Below are 9,393 nucleotides of genomic sequence, written 5' to 3'. Positions count from 1 at the left end.
AAAAGATTTGTTTGTGTGTTCCTTGAGGACAGAACAATATTGTAGTATTTGAAGGGTCTTAATTTATAGTGAGCTTGAAAGGTAAGTAGTTGCCTATTCTAGTCAGGTTTAGGCAACACCAAATGACTCACACGAAACATAGAATTGACTTCATTGATACCAGCAGGGAGGTGCTCACAGTGAAGTCAGCCTTCCCTCACCACAGGGGCACACGCCACCCCATTTTATAGCCAAAAAACCTGAAGTTAGGTCACCTCCCTGAGTCACCCAAGAGCTGGCCTGAGAGTTGCACAGTGGGGTGACCGGGCTTCCCCACATCAAAGAACTACCCTCAGCCCAGGGGCCTGGCTGTCTAGGAAGGGGTTCAGAACGCACACCCAAGTCCCAGGCCCCTGCCTCAACAGCACAACACTGAGGGAGGTGAGTAGACTGGGTGGGGGAGGCAGCTCTGCAGCTGGCCAGAGGCTGTGGGGACACAAGGGGTGCTCAGCAGACCGGAGCGTCTCTCCACAAGGCTCAGGTACCAGATCCGAAATAACATGAAACACAGTAGGGGGTTCATCGACGTCATCATCATTATTCACTACATTTGCTTCAGACCTCAACATCACCCACAAATGATTATGGGTTTAAAAATGGAATGAGGTTGAACTTAGGGGGTGACCACCTGACTTCTGTTTTATCTTAGTCTTTTATTCATGCTTCTTTTTACTGAGTGTTCATCTGCAAACAAGCCTGCGACATGACATGTCTTGGACTCAGTTCATTTGATGCACCAACAAAACAAACAGCAGACAACGGCAGCACCACAGAGCTGGAAACAAAATGAATAAATACAATTTCACAATGAAATGAGCAGAGGGACTCTTGACTCGGGGGGCTCCTGCAAACCAGAGACAAGTGGGGGAAACTTGCTGACTTCCAAGAAGAAAAGCCAGCAAAGAGGAACCAATCTCCAGGAAGAATATGAAAATGAAGAGCTGGTATGTAGATAGCACTTTAAAGTTTATAAAGCACTTCCTGACAGCCTTATCTTGCTTAAGCCTCCCCAAACACTGTAAAGTGGGAAGGAGATTATGGAAAAGAACACTGAAGTTCAGAGAGATCAATATCCAACCCAAGGGTGCATAGCTGGAACTCGGGTCAGGGATGTGATCAGAAGGGGCTGGGCCTCTCTGCCATCTCCAATGCTCAGGCAACTCATCACTGAACCAAACACCCAGCAACCCACTGTGAGCAAAAATAAATCTTCCTCCTTCCCAGCCCCTGTGGTCCCTGCCTCTGAGGCCACAGCTAGGAGATATGGTTCCTAGGAAAGGCACAACAAAGAGGGATACTCCCACCATTTTTGACCTTCAAAGCCCTTGGTGTCTTCACTATGCCCCATGCAGCCCCAGTGACATGGGACCACCCTGGGTCATAGGTGCTCACCTGCCTGAAAGAATAGGACAGAGGAATGTCTGAGAAGCCCCTCCTCCCAACCCTGCACCACCCACTCTCATACAGTCTGGCCTTGGTTTCTCGACCGATGGTGATGGCTGGGACAAGTATCTGCACGCCTCTGTTTACTCACCCGTAAAATGGGGAGAAGCGCATTTGCCTCCGCCCCTCCCGCCGATGGGAGCAGAGGTAGAGCCTGCTTGTCTGGACAAGCCCAGAGCTAGGCCCATCCTCCTGCCCTGCTCTCCGGGGGCCACCTACTGTGACAAAGTCTATGGCTGAGTGCTCCAGCCTGATCTCAGGCTCCCAGGATCACGTGGGTATCACACGGAGGAGCTGCAGGTGAGCCAGTCGGCATCATTGCAACTGGCTCCTGAGACCAGACGCCTCGGGTCACAAGGATGTCTGAGTGTGAGGTGAGGTGGCTTTCATTCCTGACTTCATAGCCAACAAAGTGGTGGCCGTCTATCTTTGACCAAACAGGCTCGACTATCTTCCCTAAAGGAGCAGAGTTCTAAGCTCAACCCCATTTGCCTCCCCCATCAATCCAGCAATTATTTAATTAACACTGTTTCCTCTATAAATTTTATTTCAGATTTTTTTAAAAAATCCTGGCAGTGACATCATTTCAACCATCAAGGATCCCAGATAAAGTCTCAGAACGGGAGTTCAGTTTGTAAAGCATCCCTAGTTGCAGCTTCCTGGGGCCTGGCGCACCCACCAGCCTTGGGCCCCTGGCCTCCATCTATGCAGGAAGGGTTTGTCGATACACCTGACGCTCCTCTTGGGCTTAGGCACCCAAATGCTAGGGCTCAGCACCCAGCCAGGGGCCCTGGCATAGCACATCTGCCCAGATGTTTTCAGGAGACCAAAGTGGGAGCCATGGGGCCAGCCAAGAGGGCAGGGAGCCCAAGATTTGGCAGAAGCACCTGAGGAAAGAGCTGGCATTGCTCAGACCCACCAGTGTTAGCTAGCCCATATTGGTCAAGGCTGCCCCGCTCGAGGGTCCATTATCCCCTTTCCCCGGCCTCAGCTGTGCACTCCAGGCCATAACAGCACAAGACCTTTCCACCACCACAGGGTAAGGGTCAGATGTGGGGTTTCCAAAAGCTTCAAAACTTACCCCTCTATCCAGCAGGACACCAGGGGACAGAGATGGACACGGAGGCCTTAAAACAGGAGGCGCCTCAGGAAAATAAGGAGACCCTCCCCACTGTTGATTACTTGGGGTTTTACCTACAGAGAGAGATGGACTGAGGGGCTGAGCCTATCTGAGGATTAAAGCACAGCTTCTGTCAGGAGTTCGTGCCTCCCGTCTTAGTTCCAGCGACCTGAGGAATGACATGCATCAGAAGCCGCTTCCGTGTCTCAGATGGGGTCTGGGTCAAGTCCTGGGAGTTGATGGAGCATTTCCCAAATGGCAAAAGGAGAGGAGTTAGACTTACCTCCCCCTCCTGGGAAGTAATGCGCGACAAGAATTTAAACTCTTAAAACGATTAGCAGCAAAGATCTCATGTGCTTTTTTTTTAATTATCATTTTTTAATCGAGGTATCATTTATGCATTTAAAAAATCAAATCAATTGCACTCCGGGCTCCGGGATGGAAGGCGGTGTGCGCCTGTGAAGGTCAGAGGCCCAGCGGCGCCAGGGCTCCGCAGCGTAGAGCTGGAAAGGTTCGGCGCTTTGCTTTCGCCTTCTGCCCCACTGCGTGTGAAGCCCCAGGGCCGCGGGGAAATTCCAGGCCAGCTGGGCCAGGGTGCGTCCGCCGGCGGTCCCCGCTCGGGCAGGGTGGGGCGCAGCGGGCGTCTGTCCAGCTAGCGGGGATCGGGCGGCCGGACCCGAGACCAGGGCACGTGCGCAGCGACGCGGGGCGGCCCCGCCAGGAGCCCCGACACGGGCGCGGCGCACGGAGAGCGCGCATTCCGGAGCGCGGCGAGCCGGCCGAAGTTGGGCGAGCGCGCCGTGCGGCGGCCGGGAGGGGGCTGCAGGTGCCGCGGGGAGAGCCCGCCCGACTTCGGGGAGGCAGCGGGGCGCTGTGGCCCCTGCGGCTCAGCCCCCTGCCGGGTCGGGTGTCCCAGCCCTGCGACTTCCGGGGCCCGGCGGCACTTCGCGGAGCTGGTCCAAAGGCAGCCTCCAGGGCGAGAGAGCGCGCGGCGCGGTGGCCGGGACGGGCCGCAGGACTCGGGCTCCCGCAGGGGCGGCGGGCGGGGTGGGGTGAGGCGGGCCGGCCCCCCTCCCCTCTCCTCCCTCCCGCAGCCCGCCCTCCCTTCGTCCGGTCCTGCAGCCAATTAGACGGCCCCCTCGGGTGGGAGGCGTGGGGCGCTGCATAAAGCGGCGGGGAGCTGTCACCCCGGGAGCAGGCTGCGCAGTGCCCGGGCCGAGCCGGTGCGCCGCAGACTAGCGCGCCTCGGGCCAGGGAGCGCGGAGGAGCCATGGCCACCACTAACGGGGCCGTGGAAAACGGGCAGCCGGACAGGAAGCCGCCTGCCCTGCCGCGCCCTATCCGCAACCTGGAGGTCAAGTTCACCAAGGTGAGGTGGGCGCCCCTCCCACCCGACGGCCGCCAGCCTCTGCGCTGGGCAGCCAGCCTCGGGGCGGCGGGGGCGAGGAACCAGCAGGCCGAGGGTCCGCCGGGCGCTCCCGAGACCCGAGCCTCCCTGCCCGGGCTCGGCCCTCTAGAAACGGCACATTTCGCGGGGCATCGTGGGCGGGATCGCAGGCGGCAGGGCTCGGCGCTGTGAGCCTCGAAGCCGGGAAGCCGAGGCCGTCTAGCGCCCGCGCGGTGCCAGGCTGCACGCATCGCTGCGAGGCCCCGACGTGTCCCTGCGCTGCCCGCTTTGGTCGCGAGTGGAGGTGCGCGCCGCGTTGACTCGGAGCGCGGTGGTCTCCCTCCCCAAAAACCCCTGGGATGATTTCCAGGGTGGACGAGTCTGGCTTTGAGAGGCTCAGAGGTGCCCGAGAACGCCAGGAGAGAGTCCGGGAGCCAGATGGCCCAGCTGCAGTCAGGAGGCTGGGGAAACAGGTCCTCCGAGCAAGGCGCATCGGGCACCTTCCGTGCTTGGTTTATACCCAGCTCACCAGCAGAACTAGGGCGAGTGGGAAGGTGCTCACTTGCTGATGAAACCTCCCCGGAGCCCAGAGGTCCCGGTGCTTACAGACAAGGAGCGCGCTCCGGGAGGTCGCAGATCTGGGCCTTTGGGAAGCGGAGGGTAGCAAGGCCGAGCGGCCAAGAGACCCGGGTCCGGAAGCGCGACCCGGTGGAGGACACCCCCAGGCTGAATGGCGTGCGCTTCTGTCCGTGGGCCGGGGCTGGAGCACTTTAGAGGCACAGGCCAGGCCTAGAGCCATTGCCTTCACCTTCCCCATTTTTGGCTTCTCTTGATTTTTGCTTTTATCCGTAGCCCCCAACTCCAGCTGACACCGCACTTAGAGAATGTCCTCATCCGTTTTACTTTAAGAAGTAGCAATTATCTTTCTCAAAGAGTTTTAATCAAGCGGAGAAAGTTGCAGGGCACTATGTGTGGCCTTCAGATTTGGGTCTCTTGGCACTTAATTCCCGATGTCGGCTGAGCCTCTGATCACATGACATTTAAATTAACTGTTTTCAGAAGGATCTGTAATCAGCAAAGACACGTCGCTGTAAACTAAACGCTGGAAATTACTCTTAATGTAGTTTTCTTTGTAATACCAGCTTCAGAGTGAAAATTCCAACACGAATTCTGGGAAGAGTGAAAATGGTACCTTAATTTTGTAAGACCCTAACCCTTGGTGCTTGGCTGCTGCTACTGGTGGTTAAGTGGGGAGGTTGTTTGTTTTCTTTTGGTTGTACAGGATTTCAAAATACTATCTATAGAAACCAGAAAGTAAATGTATTATGGTCCTTTTACTTTTTATGTTTTTGAGTCCTATCGGCAGTCTGACCATATACAAAAAGTTTACCTCTTTCTCTACGATTTTTAGGACACTTTTAAAGTGTAAATGTAGCCCTTATGGAGACCTTAGACAATTCACAGAGCAATGATTGCCTGTTGTCTTGGTGGGCGCGCAACCTTTGCCAGTTAAAGGGAACCAGTGCAGGAGTGAGGCTGAGGGAAGGTGGTCGATCGGCCTGGAGTGCTGGGATCTTGAGTGGTCTCCCAGGCATGAAGGCCCCAACTGCCTGACACCGGCTGCTCCCTCCTCACCCGCTGGGGGACTGTGCTGCTGCCTGCTCTGTCCTAGCTCGTGGTGCATCTCTGCAGAGACCTCCCCACAGCAGTTGTGGACCCAGGCTGAGGGTGGCCAGCCAGTGCCCTGGCATAGTCCTCAGGGAGCCTGGACTGGAGAGGTGGCCGAGAGTGAGGCCACCAAGAGTGCCTGCCAAGGGAAGGAGCGGGATAAACTGAAGTGCAGGACCGAGGCCCGGAGTGGGCGAGTGGCCCGGCAGGTGGGTGGCCTGGCAGGAGAGCAGATGGTGGAGCATGGGAGCCGGCAGTGGTCTGCTCTTTTCCAAAATTGACTCATGGTGCTTCTCGATAATGGAGCACACACCAGAGTTGGTCCATCTGAGCCCCAGCCCCGGCAGTGCCATTTCCCAGGGTGGTCCAACTTTCAGGATGACTTTGTCAAAGCCCCTTCATTTGTCCTCACATGTTAACATTGCATTCTCTAGGGTCATGCTATGTGATTCCGGGGAGCTGAGAGCCCCTCCAGGGTCCCCACACAGATCTCAGAGGATAGAAGTCCCTTCTTATTTAGAGGGCCTCTTTCTTTCCTTATAAAATTTCTTCCCGTAGGATAGATTCTCTTCAAAGTTTTCTGATTTTAAAACACCAGTTTTTATTATCTCTCTTATGAAAAATAAAATTCCCCCAAATCTCCTTTTCTGAAAACATATTCTTTTTGAGTTTAGCTGAGTGGCCTGTTGTCAGATGGAAGTTACTGGAAATCGGCATCAATAGGATTCACTTGCATGACTGCCACCTTCACCTCCGCCTGAGACACCTTACAGCTCAGTCCTGATTCCATGTCATTCTGTTTCTTTTGTAAAATGCGAACCATGTCTACAGCTCAATGTAGCTTAATGCTATGCCTCTATAAGGTTTGTTGTATGCTAATCCACAAATCAAAGACAACAATTCCTTCGACCCTTTACCCTGATTTGGAGTTCAAAACAATACAGCCAGCATAATCAGTAGACCGTATTTATATGCCCTTTCCTTATATTTGTGCTTTTGTTTTGTTTTAGTGGAGAGAAAAACCAACAGTAGGAACCACTTACAAGATTGCTTACTACTGTAGTGCGGTAAAAAGAAAAAGATTTTACAAAACTAAAAGCATAGTGATGGGAAAATATGGTTAGAGTCAAACAGTCTGATTTTTTTTAACGTTGCTGGTTACAGATCAATGTCATGAACAAACAGTAATTTTTTTTTTGGAGGAGCATGCTTGGAGATGAAGTATAGCAGACATCCGATCATTGTAATCTGTTTTCAGCTCCCTTATTTATATTCTTTTCTGCCACCTTCTCATTTTCCCTCCCCCTTGGAATTGATACCAGGAAGGACCTAGAATCAGCAATTTTCACTGACAGGCTCTATTATCTAACCCACGAAATTTCATCTTTCTACAAATGGGCCCCTCTTCCTGGCTGCACTTTCCTCCCCGCACTAACTTAACTCTTCTTCCCCAGTTATTAATTTCTCGCTGTTACCAAGTGATGACTTGCTGGACGGCAAAAGTGAACTCTTGGATTTAGTTTCAGCTGGAAGAATAAACCTGTAATTGTAGCCTGGCCTTTTCCTGGTGCACTTCCCTGGGGGCCTGGCCTCACATTGGAGACGCTAAGCTTCCAGAAGCCAGACAGGCAAGTCTCACTGGTGGCCGATGCTCTCAGTTCTGGATTCCAAACTGGGGGGCAGCTGGTCTCTGCTCACCTGCCCAGCCAGGGTCTGCCTCTCGTGCGTGGTCCCCAAACAACTCAGACCAGGCTTCCTCACCCATGAGCTTCAGAGGTTTTTGTGGGTTGTTTTTTCTTTAACATTCTATCAACTTTTAAGTTCTGGGGTACATGTGCAGTATGTGCAGGTTTGTTGTATAGGTAAACATGTGCCATGGTGATTTGCTGCACAGATCAAGCCATCACCCAGGTATTAAGCCAGAGCTGTGGAGTTTATACAGGAAGCTCAATACAGAGAATGTAACCAAGACGCATGCTTAGGAGATGGCTGCCCTCTCTCATCTGTCATCACTGGGGAGTCAAATGTTCCAAATGAATCAATTTCACAATAATTGAAATTAGCCCTTGAGGGACGCAATTCTTCCTTTAAACAATTCAAAAAGAAGCAAAGTAAAGCTATGTATACCACATGCAGATAGATGTGAAAACGGAACCTGATGAACTAATTCTGTACTCAGAAATTATTGACGGCATTTTACTTGACAGACATGCATGTTAGCCATTTCCGCCACAGGGGTTTTTCTGAGGCTGTGATGAGGAAGCCATTCCAAGTTGGTGTAGCAGGAGTTTGTGTGTCTTCTGGCTGGGCAGCCGGGGACCTCCGTGCTGTTGGAATGTGTTTTGTATATTGTCTGTCATGTCTGTTCCCAGTTCTTTTCCAAAAGCCCTCTCTTTTAATGTGACATTATTAAGACAATTAGAACTTAGTGTAAACTAACAGCAAATAGTACATATGTTTCAGTGCATGGACTTCGTATGTTCTTCTTAGTCTGCTCATGATGTCTTTTGTTAAACAAATTTTCATTCTTGTCTGCATTCTGGATCATCGAGGTTCCCAGAAAAGTGATTTCTGTGGGTTACATAAACAGTTATTTGGGACATCTCTTAATGTAACCTGGAAAGTTTCTAGCCCAGACATTTAACTTTGTATTTCAACACCGGTTTATTATCAAGCTTCGGAGGTTTTTGTGGGTTTGTTTGTTTTTTGTTGTTTTTTTTTTTGACATTTTATCAACTTTTATTTTAAGTTCTAGGGTACATGTGTAGGATGTGCAGGTCTGTTACATAGGTAAACATGTGCCATGGTGGTTTGCTATGAAAATACACATTTGAAGGGGAATGTGCTGGGGAGGGACATGCTGATGTGCATTGGTGAAAACTGAAGGGTGATGGTGAGATCCTCCTCAAAGTGAGTCCTTGGCAATCAATCTTGCTGAGTGTTGCCACTGAAAGGAGAAAGGGAGTGCTCGGTGCACCCTTACCCTTTAGGGGCAGGCGGACTGCTCGGGATTTTTATATATATAAACCTATTGACTCTTCCCCCCAAGTCTATGAGGGTATAAGATTCCATTCACAGCCTCTATTTAACCATTTAACTTAGCCATTCCTATGTGAATCCATGTTATTGCTGAAAATAATAATAATAATTTAGAAAAAAATCTCTAAGTGACTTTAGTTTTATTTGACCAAAACTTGAATTTCGAGTCTGTCCTGGTTGATCTGTTGGTCATGTGGTCCTGGGACTCTGTGCCCCTCCAGGTCTTATCTGTAAAATGTCGAAGGGGAGAGGGAAGCAGCAGGGAGGAAGGTGGACAAGATGGATAAGACATTACCTAAGGTCCTTAGCATGTTGAAATTATATGATTTTGATCTAAACCTAATTCGTTACACTTCCTTTCCTGGTTAGATATTTATCAACAATGAATGGCACGAATCCAAGAGTGGAAAAAAGTTTGCTACATATAACCCTTCAACTCTGGAGAAAATATGTGAAGTGGAAGAAGGAGATAAGGTAAATACTTAAAAAAAATTTTGCTCTAAGTAATTCAATTGTAGATACCCAAAGGATGAGGAAACGGTTTGGCTTAGCTATAAGACAGAACTGGCCCATCCTAGGGGCAGGGCCTGGGCTACCTGCGCAAATTGGCGTGTGGTTCTCAGACATGTGGCACAGAATGGGATCAATTACCGATGATCCTCTGCGGAGAATCGTTCTCCTTTGATAGATGTTTCTC

The 9,393-nt window shown here is 51.2% G+C and overlaps 1 protein-coding gene across 1 annotated transcript in view; it reads left to right on the top strand.

Moving 5' to 3' along the window:
• Positions 1–3,772: 3,772 nt before the first annotated feature.
• ALDH1A3 (aldehyde dehydrogenase 1 family member A3) overlaps positions 3,773–9,393 on the top strand; it is a 36,174-nt gene continuing 30,553 nt past the window's right edge. The window contains exons 1-2 of the mRNA XM_030815100.1: positions 3,773–3,971; positions 9,066–9,170. Of these exons, the coding sequence (XP_030670960.1) occupies positions 3,873–3,971; positions 9,066–9,170 (204 nt within the window). The 5' untranslated portion in view covers positions 3,773–3,872. The remainder of the gene's footprint in view (positions 3,972–9,065; positions 9,171–9,393) is intronic.

This window comes from Nomascus leucogenys, chromosome 6 (genome assembly GCF_006542625.1).
Source record: "Nomascus leucogenys isolate Asia chromosome 6, Asia_NLE_v1, whole genome shotgun sequence".
Classification (NCBI taxonomy): domain Eukaryota; kingdom Metazoa; phylum Chordata; class Mammalia; order Primates; family Hylobatidae; genus Nomascus; species Nomascus leucogenys.
Note: the sequence above shows the minus strand (reverse complement) of the source record. Positions and strands in the feature narration are given on the sequence as shown.